The sequence below is a fragment of the Acipenser ruthenus genome, chromosome 4 (genome assembly GCF_902713425.1).
Source record: "Acipenser ruthenus chromosome 4, fAciRut3.2 maternal haplotype, whole genome shotgun sequence".
In the NCBI taxonomy this organism is placed as follows: Eukaryota; Metazoa; Chordata; class Actinopteri; order Acipenseriformes; family Acipenseridae; genus Acipenser; species Acipenser ruthenus.
Window position 1 is genome coordinate 89,417,914 of NC_081192.1, and position 19,095 is coordinate 89,437,008.

The 19,095-nt window shown below is 36.2% G+C and overlaps 1 protein-coding gene across 9 annotated transcripts in view; it reads right to left on the minus strand.

The window, feature by feature from the left end:
- Positions 1-19,095, minus strand: part of LOC117400495 (amphiphysin-like) — a 76,913-nt gene that overhangs the window by 32,641 nt on the left and 25,177 nt on the right. For all 9 annotated transcript variants that reach the window (XM_059023056.1, XM_059023060.1, XM_059023057.1 and 6 more), the window contains exons 3-9: positions 18,074-18,128; positions 17,040-17,134; positions 12,198-12,293; positions 10,782-10,889; positions 9,847-9,932; positions 7,986-8,061; positions 3,854-3,936 (exon numbers count right to left, since the gene is read on the minus strand). In XM_059023056.1, coding sequence (XP_058879039.1) covers positions 3,854-3,936; positions 7,986-8,061; positions 9,847-9,932; positions 10,782-10,889; positions 12,198-12,293; positions 17,040-17,134; positions 18,074-18,128 — 599 coding nt within the window. The remainder of the gene's footprint in view (positions 1-3,853; positions 3,937-7,985; positions 8,062-9,846; positions 9,933-10,781; positions 10,890-12,197; positions 12,294-17,039; positions 17,135-18,073; positions 18,129-19,095) is intronic.

Genomic DNA, 19,095 nt, shown 5'->3' on the forward strand with positions numbered 1-19,095 from the left:
ATATAAAAATAATAATAATAATAATTGTTGAACAAATTGACTTTTTGCTTTAAGAGTTGATAAAGATTAGCAACCACATGTGGATAAATATAAATACTGGGACACACTGTAAAAACAATGAAGCGCAGCATACATGAAGTCACACACACAAGGGACTTTAAAAAAAATGTCAAGGGACATTCATTCAGGCTAATAGTTTTTACACACCTCTTACACCACCGTTATTAAGTGTATGATATTGTATTAAAATCTGTGTCCTTTTCAACCAGAGAAAAGCTGAACTTCTTAAGTGAGGTGTGCAACTGTAATTTCTGTCCACTCTGCAGCAGTGGATTTTAAGTTACTATGCAGTATGTAGGGTGTTTCTTATTCTAAAAGAGATTGTGTGCAGTTTGTGAGAGAGAACTGTGAAGCTCTCATAACACAACGTCACATCATATTAACCTATTTAAAAAAAATCACATAAACAGAAGGTGTACCCAGGAACTACTACTGTATATATATATATTATTTATTTGGAATTGTGGAGTTGGTTCTGCGTACAAGGTGACACCTGTACACAAGATAAGATATACTGAAATTATGACAAATCTATAATGGTGGTTGGTTGATTCATCATACATGATCTATAAAAGTACATACAAAATCTCTATACAAAAATCACCACACTTCAGAGATTCTGTTTTTTCTGTGGTAGAAAAATGGCATTAGTAAGTAAGTCTGGTCAATAATGATCTTGGCGCAAACAACAATCAAGAATGATAGAGAACACACAAACTAGGATATCAAATATAAATGAAATATTAAGAACATCTAGATGGTATCCCTTTTAGGAGTACACAGTTCAAACTGTCCTTATTATTATTATTATTATCACAAAACTTGACTAATCTCGAAGTAAAAATACCAGAATCAAGCGCCAAAACACTATGGAGGTGCTATTTTAGAAACCATATTCTGTTTTTATGCACACCCTTCTGTTCCCCTGATATACAGGATGTCCTACAATCCACAATAGACAGTCACACTTGTTTCTTGTATCTTGCAGGTTGAGTAATATACTGTAAACCATTCAAAATGTGTGACTGACAAATACACTGAAGCGGAGCAGTGCTTTGAGTAAGAGTCTTAGAAAAGTATGCTGGACTGCAATTAGTGACATCAACTGGAGCTAAACATTTAAACTCCTTCTTTTTGTCAGCCATGTGCTCCAAAAAACATACCCGCAGATTTTATTAGGATATTTTATTCAAACTGATATGCTTTCACCCAGAAGACACTGCTGAGGTAAAATGAACCAGGGAGTGCAAACAGATAACCCAAGAGAAATGCATAGATACTGAGAGTTTCCTTAACCTAAAGTAGTACCAGACATCATGTTTCAAAATTAAAATGCATGTGTGCCGTAACATGTTTCTTTTAAAACTGCACAATTGAGACCTATGTAGCTAACAGAAGCACAAAACGGCTAAGATTCATAGAATTATTTTGTTAGCTACAATTACTTTAATGAAAGCAGGAGCATCCTAACCAAAAAAATAAACACAGTAATTTCATTCACATGTGGAATTGGAACACTGGGACAAATTGTGTGGTTCCCATATGAACTCCTAGTTGATGTGGTCCATGTGGTTACATGGTGCTGTATTCACATATTGTTTTCACTGACTATGGTGATCTATTCACAGAAAATCAACTCAGTTCACCTTTTGGAATAATTAAATAATGCTATATATTTCACACAACTATTGTAGACTGTTACTTTTAACTTGTTAAATGTTTCATCCAGTGGACTCAACCTTTGGAAACAATGCGATAGATTCTTAAAGCTAATCGCCATTAGCACAATTTTTGTCTTAAAGAAAAAATATTCTTTGCACTTCTAAAACAAATAAGAAATAACTACTCACAAGCCCCTACATTATATTTCTAAATGGTTTAGTTTTTGGTTTAGCAACTTTTTTGGGTGTGTCTTTACGGTCCAAGCGTTCCATATACAGCTTTCAGAAGATTTCAAGAAGGTTTTATCTGCAACTAGGCCAAGCATGCCAAACTGTATACTGAAGACGAACACAAACTCACACTCACATACTATTGTTATACTGTGTTAAATAAATGAACACATAAACTGCTAGTTCTTAAAACCAGCAAGCCCAATAGGTCCATATTGTTCTTTCCTCTGGGTAGACTCACCTTGCTCAATACAAAGGTCAAATAACCCAACTGATGACTAACTAAGGAGTTAAAGCTTTGTGAATAGAGCCCCATAGGTCACTTCTGTGCTTTTCTTTTTTTATCAACTTTCCTTCAACCTTACACAATCAAGAGTTTAAGTTCTATAATCTAGTGTACATACGTGTTTCCTAAGTACTACACTGTACAACACATTAGGCTAGTTTGTACTGTGCTATGTTGTCTACTTATGGTAGAACATACAGATTGCATGATTGAGAGCTTTGTCCCCAAATCATGGCTCTGTTACAATACCAATCCATCTACTTACCATGATTTTCTGTCAAAATTGCAAGAAAAACAGCATGAATCATTATGAGTAAACAATTGCAACATTTCATCTTGTTAGGTTATTTTTATATTTGTTAAAAGTTTAGTCTTGGGCATTTCGAGTTCATTGGAAAGTGGAAATGTCTTTGTTTGTACAGTGCTTTCAGGAGGGAGAGTACAGCACTAGTACCACCAGTAAAATGCACTTTGGTACGATCACGATGCTTTGCATTAAAAAATCAATCAATCATATTTAATAAATAAATCAATAAATAAATGTAGCCAGTCTGAACCACAAACTGTGGCACTGGAACAAAATAAAACTTGGTTCCACATAAAGGTATTTTAGTACTTGAACAGAACAAAAACAAAACAAACGATAGTCTATTTATTCTATGATAGGGTTATGGGATGTCCAGCCTCTGTGTATGGGGGAATATTGTTACTATTAGAAGTGAACTGACAGACTGAAAGCTGAGATCTATGTGCGTGCTCTTAGTGTCAATATAACCCCCCCACAGGCACTTCCATCCTATAACTATTATATATGGCTGTACTGCAGTAGAAGTATTTCTAATCTATAGTCCATCAGATTGTAAATTGTTACGCTGTATTGAGGTTTGTTTATGTTTAGAAAGGAATTTCGTCAGGTGAATGTGGTAGGTGACCAGTTTTAGTGTCACGGTTTTAAATTGACTTAGCTGTTGAAGAGGTGTGTGACGTAGGATTTTTTTCAAACTAGCAGTTGTCAGCCTTTGCGATACTGAGTAGAAAGGTAGTGTGTAATATATATTTTTATTTACATTTATGACATTACTATTCAGTATGTTAGGAAATGTTGCTCACAATACTGAGTTCTCCAGATGATGACTTTAGCCGCACTGGCTATGAATTTTAAAAGATAGCAAATATTAAAGGGACCACACAAGTTAACATGCATTCTACTAGGTGATAATAACATCCCCCCATATTAACCAATAATGAAACAAAATGCTTTTCTGTGTCTATCTGTGTATTTATTTGGCGTAAGTTTTACATAATATGTGTGCATCCACTGTAAGTATGTATGTATATAAGTAAGTAGGTACGTATGTGTGTGCATGTGTTTGTGTATGTGCGTGCGTGCGTGTGCATGTGTTTGTGTCTGCGTGCATGCAGTGTGTGTGTTTGTGTATGTGCGTGCGTGCGTGTCTGTGTGTTTGTGTATGTGCGTGCGTGTTTGTGCGTGTGTGCGTGTATGTGCGTGCGTGTGTGCGTGTGTGTTTGTGTATGTGCGTGTGTGTGTGTGTGTGTGTATGTGCGTGCGTGCGTGTGTGTGTGTGTGTGTGTTTACGCTTGCACAGAGCAGTACCTTGGAGCTCCTTGGATAGTAAAGGCCTTGTCAGCATGTTGCTCTCCCAGCTTGGTCATCACCTCATACAGCTTGTGACACAGCTGAAATAAGCAAAGACACAAAACGAGGAGTACTGTTAATGATATGCAGAAAACAAATTGACAGTGTGCACCATCTAGCCACCTGTCTATCTTTAGAAGGACCAATGCAACGCTCAAGGAGACAAATGCTAGATATGATTCATGGACGGGGGGTGGGTTGACCATTTCATCAGAAGCACTCTACTCTTCAGGCTACTCAGGTGGTACCACCTGTAAGAGAATGCCTACTTCCTCATGCAGACTGAATTGCAATGTTCCTGTGAGTGAGCACCAATCACGCATCAACATCCCTGCAGGAGAGACAAACACATATCTTCCCTTTCAGTCATCGGTGATGTTTTCTGCTTGTAGTTCTTGAAAGGTCTGCCCCTTAGGAAACGTGATTTTCTTCAATGGCCTTAGCGAGGGAATTGCCCGTCTGGGACAAGCTTTCAGACAGTCGTGTTACCTTGTGCTAATTAGACAGGGCTACACAAAGTGTACTGTATTGTGGATTTTTCACTTTTATCAGGTATTCAGCCTCACACTCTCCCTTCTTTGGAAGCAAAGTCACTTTATGAATGGATTACTCAATATTTCATTAAGTGTTTGCCCATAAGAGACTGCTTTATCATAAGATCTATTGATATGCATACAAAATCCTGCCAAGAGCACACATCCTTCCAGTCACCATAGCAACAGGTCAATAGACAGCTGCCTGCATTGTTAGAGCACTGTGTGTCTTCCTTTATTAATTATTAAACAGAGAGATTCCTGCACTGTCATCTCCAACACTGCATTTAATAGTAAAGGTAAAGAATACAAAGTTAGCAATCTATGGCTACATTTACAATGAATATAGAGGTTGCACACTATGACTGTTATGCTATTATTTATATTTATAATTAAACGTGGATTGCATTAAAAAGGGTGTTTATAACATCTTAGTAAGATTTTAGAACAATCTTACAGATATGTTCTAATTTTACTGACCTAATTGTGGCAATCTGGGTTCACAGTCACTGGAGCATTCTACTGGTCATGCCTGTTGTTTTTTTTATATCGGCAAGCATGGTTACGTTTAATTATTTGAGAAATGTTTCTATTAAGATTCCCTCATAGTACAAAAGGGATTCCTTAATGTATTGCACTAAAGTGCCAACATGCTACCGCTACTACTAACTAAATGAAGTTTATTTTTTTGAACTATGTAAGTTAATATGTGTTTAGTTTTTTAGTTAAATCAATAATGGTTATCAGAATTGCTACACTGTAACAGTTAAGATGTACGATTCTTAACTTCAAATCAATACATTTTCTAAGAAAGGCTATAACTTCTATAATTATTACTATAATTATTTTGTATTAAAATATTTTTTAACTCCAGGATTCGATACTATAGTGCTCCCCCTTTATAAGGCGGTACAGTCATGGCTCCCATTTGCCCCATAATGCCATTACACTAACACTAGTGTTCTCGTTATAAGGTGGAACACAAATAGCACAGTCTCTTAACAGTGGCTCCTGACTGCAGCGTTCTAAAGGGGTAGCACTGTATTCTGTTTCTGAGAATGTACTTTTGACAGTCGTGGGGAAGCACTGATGTAGCACTGAGCCATGTTCCTGGTTGGCATTTTTTTATTTTCTATACCGAGTTTCATTTGTTATTTGTTTTGATGTGGGTGATATGCATTTCTTAACACAACACTAGGCAACAAAATGACAGGAAATAAGGAAGTGTATTTCTGTCTCAGTAAGATGGCGTTTCTTCAATTTGTGCCTTGAATTTGATGTATTTTTGACTCATAGAAAGCACTACAAACTGCACTTTAGATATACAAATATGATCTTTAAAATTGCAATAACCTTTGGACCAGTTGGATAAACAGCATTTTTCAGGGCCCAACTGGGATTCACGGTCCAGTGTAGTCCAATGACTGAGAACCTCTGTTTACTCTGATCAGTTTATTGTAATAAATATTGTTTTAGTACAATGGAAGTTTGGACATTGCCAGGAATGTGACATGAACTACAAACAAATCTGAGCAGTAAAGCATTAGAAGTATACATGACTATTTGTAACCAGTATATTATATACAGCCTCTTTCTAATCTGTATGTTAATCTGCATCTGTATATTACTAGATTCTACAATTTAATACATTATTAGCATGGCTATTTAAAATAGTACGGCACATATTCATTTGGATGTACATTGTGTAACCTGCAGTAATGACCTTTTTCCAACAAAAACAGGTGACTCCCTTTTTACGGGCACAGGCAAGTGTTTATTTTGAGCAGATTACAAGGTTTCTAAATACACCTAAAATCAAAACCATGCAAGCCATGTGTTATAACTACACATCCTGCTAATCCATGCTTTATATATTCTACTGAACAGCAAGGACAGCGTATCATAATGAAGACTTGAAAGTCCACTGGAGTTACGAATTACTAAAATGTTTGGGAAAAGGGACAATCTATTTCACCATATTTAAGAATTGTTAACTGGTTTGGAAGTTGTTTTAAAAATGTGACATTGTGTGATTCGCATTAGTAGTAAATGTGCCTGCACAGTTTGCCTGCATTTCCAGAAACTACCAGAACAATTCACTGATTCACTGAACACTGATTTATATTATATATATATATATCCCTTGCTCCCAGAGGCAGGTAGCTTTATATATATATATATATATATATATATATATATATATATATATATATATATAAAGCTACCTGCCTCTGGGAGCAAGGGATATATTTATTTTCTGAAGTTATCTTTAGGCAAGGTGTCTTTTAGAAAGTGAATGTACTTAGAGCTAGACTACAGTGCAAAATTAAAGTAAACAAACAGTTGGTTCAATTCCACCAAAGACAGCATTTTAATCGAATGCATATACTCTTGTGTCCCAGCAGCATCTGCGTTTGCTTCCACTGTGAAATATTGTTTGACGAGGAGGAGTGCTTGATTGCTTGTTGAAGTCAAACCCCTCCAAGCACTTGCCAAGCTAATTCAATTGTATTTTTGTATGAGACGATATCTATACATATTCTTAACACATATCCATAATATATGTTTAGAATATATTACTACATATTTAAAAACCCATATTCTAGTTATATTTCGGGCATTCTATTTTAAATTATGGATTTCAAAATAATGTGAGGGAGATGTGGAACTGTTATACTGGCATTTAATATGCACTAATTAAGATGCCACTGTGCTAGTCTAAAAACACTGCAAAGTTCACTTCAGTTTATGCTAAAGGCATGCATGTGTCCTCAGCAAAGCAGATTGCAAACACTCAGGACAGTGTAAATTCAAAGATACACCTGAATTACCTGCAATGGTCGATTTAGCAGTTCAGTTTACAAATATGAACATTTCCACTCAAAAACAAGTAATTCATAAAGGCTGATAACATTGTAGGTATTAACTGAAATATATATTTTTAGCAACAAAGCTTCTTACATTCGTCACACTTGTTAATTAATGAAACCCTTAACCCATTAAGTACCAAATACATTTTTCTTTGAAAAAAATCAAAACACAAGCTGTATTTATGTAATTTGATACATTCTGAATGAATATTCCTTCACAGAAAAAAAAAATGAAATGCTTTGTTTTGGCTACAAACTGCTGCGTCCTATTTTGAGGACTGTCTAGTTAGACGTGCCCGTAATCAGACCAGTGTGATTTCACACCGGCTATGCAGCTCGACACATAGACCACTGAGTTTTATCATCACTGCGGGTAGGAAAACACAGCTTCAGCTTCTTATTTTATTAAGGCGTCATAAAAGTATCTGAAGGGCTATATTTGCAGACTGACTCAATAGTTACATTTAGACTTAAATTCTGCATTTAAGAAAATTAGAGTAAGTTATCATAACAATATAGTTAAAGAGAAAATTTAAATAACTGCTAGATGTCAGTTAAAAAGGTTCCAATAATTACAAACTAGCCTGTCCTGAAATGAGGGCAATGGCACTTAATGGGTTAAACATATGTATACCACAGTATTGTATATTCTAAATAACGTGTACAGTAACTGTCTTTCATACTTACAACTGAAATTTCTTTATGAAACTTTGACTCCAGGTTTGTTACATTCTTGAATGTGTTCACGTAGAAACCAACTCGACTAAATTAGTAAAGAAAACAAACAAACAAACAAACAAACAAGAGATCAGTAGATGTTTAATTAAAACAAACATTCAGTTTTAGCACATTTACATATATTAAATTGTATTGCTTCAGGCACTACAGTATGTCAGGTTTAAGAATATATAATTTTGATATGAAAAGTAAGAGAATAATTTTGTTAGTAACATATATCCATTGCCACAGATACATTAATCAGCGCTCTCAGTATGCTGAAAAATATATCACCGACATCCACCTACCCATACAGTATGGGGATGGACAGAGAAGTTCCATGTGGCCACAGATTCTGACATTCAATAGAAATATGTAAACATCTCACTACATGCCTGTCACTGGGGTACGCCTGTGATAGTAAAGTTTCATTCAGATATACAACACAGGGCGCCAGTTACAAATTAAATTGACGAATAGTACTTATTCAGTTTTGTTTTAAAGTTATAACGTCACACTTCAGGAGGTTTAGAATTCCTCCAATAAATATAAATTTTTTGTGAAATAAGGTGGTGAGACGCCTGTATTTTTATAGCCAGTGAACTATGTAGAAAATGCAGCGCAAAGAGAAACGCATTGCCCTCAAATCAGGCTGACTCAGTCACTGAGCACACTAATGCTCTACAGTGATGGCCCCAAGCTCTATGAGCTGTACTCCCAACTCTTCCAGTCAGAGAAACCCATCTGAGATTAAACACTGCTGGGCTGTATTCCATAGCAATTGCTTCATTTTGAGCAAATGGAAGCTCTTCTGTAATTGATAAATATGCTTATTCTACCACACACACACGATAATATGTACACTACCCTGACGCTCCTACGAGTATTAGGACAGTAGTGAGTCACAGGTTGTAAAACACATAGATATTTCCAGCATATTCAGTACCATCACATTGCATAATTATAAATTAAAAATATATTTGTTTGAGGCATGCATGGGGGAAATGTCAGTCTCCCGCTTATTTGTGCAACAAAGGCATAACCAAACTGCTCTTCCATGAACAGCAGGTTATACTGTTTCACAGACACACATCAATAAAGCCAGCAAGTCGGATAAAAGGAGCCTACACACTATATTCATATGTTTCTACGACTAGGATAACACAACTCAATACCATCCTCTTTAGGGCAAAGGCTACTAACACACAGATAGCATTCCTATGACAGAGATGCAACCCACAGCACAGATGAAAAGCAGGAGGATAAAAATGATTTGAATTTTTACAAAAATTATACAAATAGCAAATCTTGATTTACAGGGAAGGGAAGACAACAAAAAAAGTTGACCAATTTTAAAATGTTCGTGAAAATACAATACTGAACAGAAATCAAAGATACATATAGATATGAAAGTGATATAACCAAAATATTAAAGGGAACATTAAAAAAATGTACCAATAAGTTAAAGCACAGGAAAGTAAAGCAGTTATGTAAGACACACTCACTGAAACACACCATGTAAAAAAACACTGTACAGTACATCGATAACTAAATGTGGTGCTACTGTATAGATACTGGATATATAATAAACTTTACTTGCTGCATGGAAATTTAAATAAAAAAAGCAATGTACAATGAAAAAAATATATCACCTTAAATATGTTATAACCAATGTCCTTTATCAGGTTCATCAGAAATGTATGTATCAGCGGTTCCCAATATACAGCCTTGTTACTAATGTTTATAGAACTTATCACCAGCCATGACGCTGGGCATCCCCACAATATGTACTGTATCCCTCACAGGGGAGGATAACACTGAAGCGTCTCACCTGTCCCACAAAGACGGGAGCTCTTCTTGCAAGTCTACATTTAGTTCTTCAAATACTTTTTGTGCTTTGTTGAATTCTTCTTCTGCCTGCAGAGATCAAATATGTATGAGACCTTCAATATACAAAGAAGGTCCTTTCTATATTATAAATCAAATATGGAGTGACAGATCCATTAAAGAACTGTGTACAGAACACCGTACAGCCTCCTTGGCTGTTGAGCAAAAGCACTATCATAGTTCACTTACTGTTCTATAGGGTCCTTGTATAGAGGCAGATGCATTTGCAGCCTCCCATACAGTTTATACTGGTGATTATTATATGGCTGACCTTGTTAGCTTTATTAGTAACACATCAAAATAATGGTCGCAAATTCATAATGAATTCCGGCTGGATACCACAGGAATAACACCTTCATATCTTATGCACTTCCTCTGTTCTGAAGTAATTAATTTTGAATTCAGCCCTGTTAATTCATTATGATTTAAAAACAATTTGGTTCCCCTTTCCCCTCCATCCGTTCCTTATGAATTCACTGTTTATTCTTCACTAATTCATACCCTGTTACTTGCCCACCTGGGGATTGTGAGACATGTTAATTCATGGATGAATGCATGCCTTATACATATGAAAACAACACCATTTGTTACAAAGGAACATGGAATGAATACAGATAATTAAATCCACATGAATTAACAGGGCTGAATTAAAAATGAATTACTTCAGACCTCTATGGAAGTGCATAAGATAGTGTTATTACTGTGGTGTTCAGTCAGAATTGATTAGGGATTTGTGGCCATTAAGTGTTTCCGCTTTATTTAAAGTATTCCTGGTCCCTCCTTTTATTGTGAAGAGAATCTTTGGTTCTTCACGTGATTGCTTTTTAAATTGATTCAGAAATACAAATATTGAAAATGGCAACAAAAAAGAAACCCTACCTTAGTGATTTTGCCATCATCTTTTCTTTTGGCGTTCTGTAGGGACTCTAAGTGATGCCTGGCGCTGTCATAGTCCACCAGCTTCCTGCTACGCTTCGCAATGCGAGTCTGTTAAAGAGAATTTCAACCCATGGATAGCAAGCAACATCAGCCTGCAGTCTGTGCTGGCAAAACTTGCAATGCAATTACTGTATTCTTGGTAATGTAACCAGAGAACAACCGAATATGTACACTAACACATATGCATGGTTTCACAGACCCAGATTAGAACTAATCTTGGACGACCTAATGTTAATTTTGGGTAAGGTAGCACAGGATTAATGCTAATAGAGGTTTGTGAAACCAGCTGTTAGATATATAGCTTTGAGTTTTGAGTAAGAAACCACTTGTAGTTGTCTGTATTGTTTCTTATTAGTTTTGTAACATTGGCAGTTTTATTTCCTTTTCAGAAAAATAGTGCAAAATACAGTAAACAGACATGTAGGCATTTAAACAGATTATCGTTGCACAAACACTGAGTCAGTAGTTGAACTGAACAAGACACAGTGGATTTCACTACCTTCCTCAGCTAACTGGGCATGATTCTCAGAACTCTGTACTCCAAATTGTCATTAGCACCATTTTTTCAAAAAGGAAACACACACCCAAAAAGGTATCAAACCAGAAATAAACAACTCAGTCTTAGGTTGTTTCGTATTCATTTTAGATTTGTAATTGGTGTTTTTTTCCTTTGAGAACAATACTGTGCTAATGACAATTTGGAGTAAATAGTTTTGAGAATCTAGCCTGTTATTATTAAAACTCTAATAAATATGCATCACGTTAGCTAAAAATGGAATTGGTTGATTACCACATAACATAAGCATTAAACAAGACAGTGGGGTCTACTGAATCTAAATGTTGTAGTTTATATTTTTAAAAGAAGGGAAGTTTGTGAAATCCAACACCTCTAGTCTCTGTAAGAGTATTTTGTTATGTAAGAGTAAGCAAAATTCCAGGTTTGGTCTTATTTAAATAGTTAAATGGTGGCAGTATTTAGATAGAGTGCGTTGGTGACCAGCTAAGAGTTGGGAATTAGAACAAATATTTATTGGTCTCTTACTTGGTAGCCAGCAAGTATATACAATCCTGCACATTGCTTACAGCAAATTGATTCATTTTGGAGTGTAGGCACACACAATTGATTTCAGAACTTTACACAAAAGGGATTTGTAATTGACCAATGTTCTTTAACCTGCTCTCCAAACCAGCACCAAGTCTCCTGAACCAGCAAGAACAGTTGAAAACCATCAAACCAGCAGCTCTGACCAGCATACATCAGTGTTTGTCATTCCTGGAATTTTCCTCATGGCCTTTTAACCAAGGAGAGGTTTAAAGTATTTTAATTGAAATTTGTTAAAACATAAAATGCTGTACTTTAATGTCAGGAAACTGTCCCAGGTAAGTATCCAATGTTATAAGGGCCCCATCCACCAGCCTCTGATGAAAGTCTTCCCATAGAGCATCACAGCCCTGCAAAATCAAGAAATGCACGTTAGCAAGGGCAGGAAATAACACAACGCAATGGAAAATAACACAAAGCAACGTCTTCCTCTGCCTTTCATGCTGTGCTCAATTACTGCTACTGAAACAGATGCAGGGTTTACAAAAAGCCCCCTTAGCTTCCTCAGACTGTACAGAACAGATGAGAGGAGAGTCATCAACCCTTTTTTAATAAATTTGCCTGTCTTAGTTCAAACTTAATATCAGAATTCACACTGTGTACACGCATTTCTTAAAGGATTTATAATGGCATTACAACACTATCTAACATGAATTTGAGTCGGAATCAAAACAAAGACCACAGTGATTTATTGTGGATTACTCTGTCAAACCATACCTTAAAAAATATATATATATATATAAACTATAAAGGCATAATGTTTAGAGACTCGCAGTGAACAGAATTCAATTCTTCTTATTTGTGACCAGCTCAATATTTGAAGAGGTAGATGAAGACTGGATAGATGAACACACCACAACTTATAAACAGGCATAATGGAAATATAAAATCACTGAAAAAATCCTGCTAGACTAACCCAAAGTTAACATATTTACTTGAGAAACACTTCACATTTAATAAGTGGCAGTTACTGCAAAATGCCGCACCACACAGTACATGTTTAGGAAATTCAACTTTCCATCAATGTCACTTTATATTAGTATTTAGATTCAGCATTGGGATGTGATATTTCTGGAATAGAATGTGTTCGATGATCTGCAGTGTCTAGTTCAGATATCAGTGGGACTCATAACACCACGGTAGCCAGACTGGTACTGAATTCCTGTTTCCAGCCTATCAATCAATCAATCAAATCAATTTAAATACACAGAAATGCATAATAAATGCGATACAGTAAAAAACAAAGGGCATAATACATGATAGTAGTATAATATGTGAAATAGTAGCAGCAACACAGCAGCTAATAGCAGATATTAGGCTTGAAGAGCATGGAAAGCAAGAGAGAACAGGTGGGTCTTGAGAGTTGATTTAAAGCGAGCGACGGTGGGAGCACCACGCACCAAAGCTGGGAGAGAGTTCCAGAGAGTCAGAGCCATGAAGCTAAACGAGCGTTCTCCAAGTGTGGTGCACTTTTGCTTGGAGATAACAAACAGTCCAGAAGGGTCCATGAAGGGCATTGTAGGTGAGTAGGAGAGTTCTGAAAGTAATCCTGAACTTTACAGGTAGCCAGTGCAGCTGAACAAGACGGGGGTGATATGATCACGTTTTTTACATGTGGTAAGGATCCTGGCAGCGGCATTCTGAGCTAGCTACAGTTGGTTTATGGTGCGTGCCGGGAGACCATCATATAGAGAGCTGCAGTAGTTGAGTCGAGAGGAGACAGATGCATGACAAAGTATCCCCGCATCCGGGAGGGAAACGTAGGTACAGACTTTGGAGATGTTTTGAAGATGGTAGAAGGAAGATTTGACCACGGAGGAGATGTGGGCATCAAAGGAGAGGTTGCTGTCAAGAAGTACACCAAGGCTTCTATCACTGCATACAGTATACCACAAGAATGTTGAATGGCATCTTCTTACCAAAATATGCAGTGCTGGTTATCACACCATACTCAGCAGTCTGCTGTTAATCCACTGTCTACAACAAGCAAACTGTTACAAAATAATGATTAAAGCAATGAGCTCTATTTCATTTACTTATTTATTTATTCATTCTATAACCTGGAAAAAACCCCATTGAGACCGAGGCCTCTTTTACAAGTGTCCTGGCAAGATGACCAGAAACAGGCAGCAGTAATTTCACATCCCTAAAAATAACATCACTCTAAAAGCCAGTCGAATCATACATTCAATCTCGGATCAGAAACATTTACACTTCGATAATTCTTGGAACCTACTCATTAAAATAAATGTAATCTTATTCTTCATTTAGGTGATACATTTGAGGTATTTATCTGATACTCGGTCATATCCTGGATACTACTGTCCAGACTATTCCATGCCATAGGGGCTCTGTAGCTAAATGCTGATCGGCCAACCCAGGACCTTCTCCAAGGCACTTGATAAATAAGTGCAAGACTAGATCGCAAAATATACTTCTGTATATTCACCTGTAGCGAACCTGGGTAACCTGGCAAGAAATTTACTACAGTTTTACATACAAAAAGTACCCAGAGTAATTGCCTTCTACAATTAAGTGACATCAAATTTAAAGAAGCCAGTAACTGGCAGTGATGGGTTTGAGGGTGGCATTCTAATATAAATCTGGCTGCTTTGTTCATTAATCGATCAAGTTTTTTTAATTGCTCAGCAAAGGCATGTAAAAATAAAGTATCACCATATTCAATGAAAGGGAAAATACAGCTCTTTATAACACGATTTCTACTTTGAAGCGTAAGGTTTTTTCACTGTCGAAAAAGAAAACCCAGTTTTTGAGCTATTTTCTTTGAGATAGTTAAAATATGCAGATCAGACTTCAGGAGTAAGTAAGTAAGTGCAAAGACAAAGGTACGTTTTCAAAGTCATCTTGATATACCTCTAGGTGTTGAGGTACTCGCAATAATTTGTACTAAAGAACAATGCCCTCATCAGGTTTTATCTGAAGTGGATTTGCATTCTAGTTAAATGTAAAACTGTAAGAGTGACACATACCTGTACACAGACAGACAGAATGCTTCTATATAACCCCAAACTCAGATATGCCCAGTAACGTGTACTAGGAATGTACCTGGCAAGTCCATATAAGTATATAACTCTAAATATACAGACAGAGAGGGCTTTTTCATATATCATATTCAAAATATGTCTCTATACTGTAATTTACATTTAATTTATATTGAATATTGTAAAAGAGTTTTTTTGTTTTTCTGAGCTTGGTTTCTCTGGGTTTGGTTGTGTTTATCCAAGCTGTCCCAAAACTATTCAGTACCTGAACTCAGTATCTTTGTCTAATTTTCACTTCAGAGTAAGTCTTTTTTGGCATACTGCTTCAAAGTCATCTTTGAGGTGTGAAAAAGCTTGTGACTGCAACGAAGCAAGCATATCTAGAGCTGCCATAAGCACAAAAGGAAGGCAAGGTCTGTCACCTCACATCCAAATCACCCATGTTGTATCTGTGGTGTTGGTGTGCATGCAAAATCTTGCATTATATCTGTATATCAGCTGAACTTTTACAGGGTGGTACATATTAAAATAACAGATGATTGCTGGTTAATCATACAATGTATAAATCCAGTAATATTTTATCAATAATTCAAATTTACAGAGGCAAAGGTTATCGGTGTAGGTTTAATGAAGGTAACTAATGACAGGAAGGTTATAGTAAGGTTTTTATATCATAAGCTCATTTTGAGAATATCAGCTCAATATTGTAGGTATCTCCTTTAGAATCTTATCAGTATATCAATAACACAATTTGAAAGTAAAGGAGAGCTTTTTTTCCTCCTGTTGATTATATTCTTGTTATAGCAGGATGCGCATGCATAAGAGAGACAGATAGATAAAAAGAGAAGTATGGCATGCACTGTCTGACTTGTACTCAATACCCGGTTGTGCCTCTGTTTGCTCTGATCACAGCTGTGATATGATGTTGCATAGACTCCACAAGGTGCTGGAAGGTGTCTTGATACCAACCGAATACCAAGTTACAATATTCAAAAAGTGTGAAATGGATTATTGCTTATACAATATGCATGGTCATTTTAGACTAATTCGATCAACACACTATGCCATCCAATTTACAGCCAAGTCTCAACAGCGTGATCAATGAATTAGCTGAAACTGCCGTATCAAGCGATCAAAATGCCAGTACAGCATTTAATTATTTAACACTTGGTTACACAAATGAACAAGAAAACTAATCATTACAAGGGGTCTGTCTGACTGCTAAATATTAAATCATGTAATAATAATAATAATAATAATAATAATAATTAAACCATTTATAAATAGTTTATTAAGAAAAGCAATTTGTAAGCTCCCAATCCACCTGGAAGGAAATTCAACTATTTCAAATAGTTCTGTTATTTTGTTACAAGCTTTTAGAAGTTACATTATTGTCAGTGTCACAGAGAAATTCATAATAAATAAATAAATAACAGTGCACACTTAATGTTGTAGGAGGGAGACGTTTAACACGGCAGGAGGGTATAATCATTAGGAATGCATCTGTCCTGATATGTATTTGCTGGTTGCGACTGGAAAGTAGCTGTTTGTTCACAGGTCACCTCGCTACCCACTGCCTTTGAAAGGATTAAACTAATGAAGCCATTTCATAAATATCACACAACACAAACAACAGGGTCCAATAGTGAGATTGAAAATATCAAAAAGTACATAAAAGCAAAATCAGACCAAAAGTGATTGATGAAAATGCATTTTTTTTTTTTTTTTGTTTTTTTACATGCCTCTAAAACTGGAACACTTTCCAACTAACCATAATATATGTGACATGCTAAAAGCAGTTGACGGAAATCGTTTTATTTGCTAACACTATCCTTTTGTTTTAGTTCAGTTTTGCCCTGCCTTGTGTGTTCTAAATATATGTTTTATTTCTGTTTGGTTATTTTGTATTTGCAATGGCTGTCATGCTTTGTATAATATTGTATTTTGTATTGTTTAGTGTCTAGGACACCACAGGAAATGAAACCCTCATCTCAGTAATTAAAAAGTTTACTGAAAATGTATAATTAAAAATATGTATTTTATTTAGGACAACATTAACAAATATTCAACGACAGCATGGTCATCTTAACTCACCTTTCCAATGAGCATGATGTCATCCGCGCCATACCACTCAGGTTCATAGACTTCATGTAGAGACTCTGTTAACTTCATGGAGGCCTCCTGCATCGCTAGAAATCAACAAACTAAGAATTAGCCTTAAACGTTCAGACCACCAGAACCCATTTCACATTCATACATGTGATGTAGTTCTCCAGCAGTCAATATAATCAAAATAACATGCAGACACAACTGCCCTGAAATAAAGAGACCAAGCATTTCCTCCAGTCTTTAATTAACTCCAAATCATGTGTTACAGAATAAGAAACAAACCCCCTGGATGTTTAAGAGAACTTAGATTATTTTACTTTGTTGTTTGTTTTTAGTTTTGTAAAATTAATCTTTTAAAAAATTGGAGTTAAAGACTGGAATAAATGAGAATATGGCTCTTGATATCCTATTGACAATCCACTAAACACCAAGCCCCCTGAAGTATGCAACAATCATGTTTATTTTCTATACTTATGTATTAGAAAGCAGAACCTATTCATTGTCTAGTTTAACAGTCCACTAAAGTCGTTTTATCTATAATTACACGATCCTCCCTTTAACCCATGTGTCACTATGTAACCCCTTGAGCATAAGAGGCATGCTCCTGCTGCTGCTTGCAGTAAGATACAGGTATTTTCATGCTGGGTGAAGCTGCTAAGGTGACAACTGAAACAAAAAATAAATCCATATGAGTCACCTTTAAAATCAATGTATAGATCAGCTTGTAAGGAACTGTGAGCATTGGGAGGCTTTTTCCTTTTCCTTTTCGAATGTCTTGACAAACACTGTAAGGCAACATGCTTTCAGGATCAGCGCTTTAATTCAGCCAGACACTGAAAATGGTTTTAGTTTCACATCTGTCTCTGGAGGCGGTGTGAATAATATAATAACCTTGACCAGCTCTTATGAAGCAGTCTGGCTTGGCTTTGCAGAGGAGGCGTGCTGATTCCTTGATTGCACTGGGATTTGCAACCTTCAAATTATTGCTGCGCACAGAATCATTTGCTCAGTTTTCTCACCTTTGACTGCAGCTAAATATCCCCGCAGTTCTCTCTGCAGCCTTGTCCCCTCCGCCTGTAGAAAACAAAATGCACACAAGTCAGGTAGCTGTTTATCTGGTCAGATATAACATGCCCAGAAACACCTGCTGCATGAAATACAACCATGTAACTTTCATATAAAATAAGGTCTCTTTACTGTTAACATATCACTATCTCATTAAAAGATAATGAAACATAAAAACATCAACCACAAAATATCTTAATACATACATGAAAATTAGTATCCCTCAATTCCTGTAGTGTGGTCGAATAATGTTTTTTTCAGTAACTTACTGTAACAAATGTTAAATGTGTTTAAATTACTTCAGAGTAATAATTCACAACGATTCATAAGTAGATCCTGAAGAATGTACAGTAACATCTATACCCATTTTCATCGAAACATGATGAGCAGTTTTAAAGGTATTGCTAAAAAAAAATCTGAGTGTGTGATCAAGAACATTCACAATGTGTTGAACAAATAATGAACAAATATGCTTCCCAATTCAGAAGATGCACATCTCTAGCTCCTTAAGTGCAGTCAAAAGGGAAGTGCAGTAGTCTGTATGCACGTGAAGATAATTAAAGTAATGAGTAGATCTAAAGAGTTGTGTGTGATGCGTATGAAATGAAATACAACAACAACAACTACAGCATTTCACCATAATGAGGTGTTTATTAGTTCTGGGGTGAAAACAGAGACTCTGGGGAGACTCTGGGGAGTCTCCGTAAGTTGCCTTGGATAAAGGTGTCTGCTAAATAAATAATAAAAAAAATAATTTTATACAGGAGCAAGTCTATGATTATCAACAGCTTTGCCTTAGGAGGCTGTGTGGTCCAGTGGTTAAAGAAACAGGCTTGAAACCAGGAGGTCCCCAGTTCAAATCCCACCGCAGCCACTGACTCATTGTGTGACTCTGAGCAAGTCACTTAACCTCCTTGTGCTCCGTCTTTTGGGTGAGATGTAGTTGTAAGTGACTCTGCAGCTGATGCATAGTTCA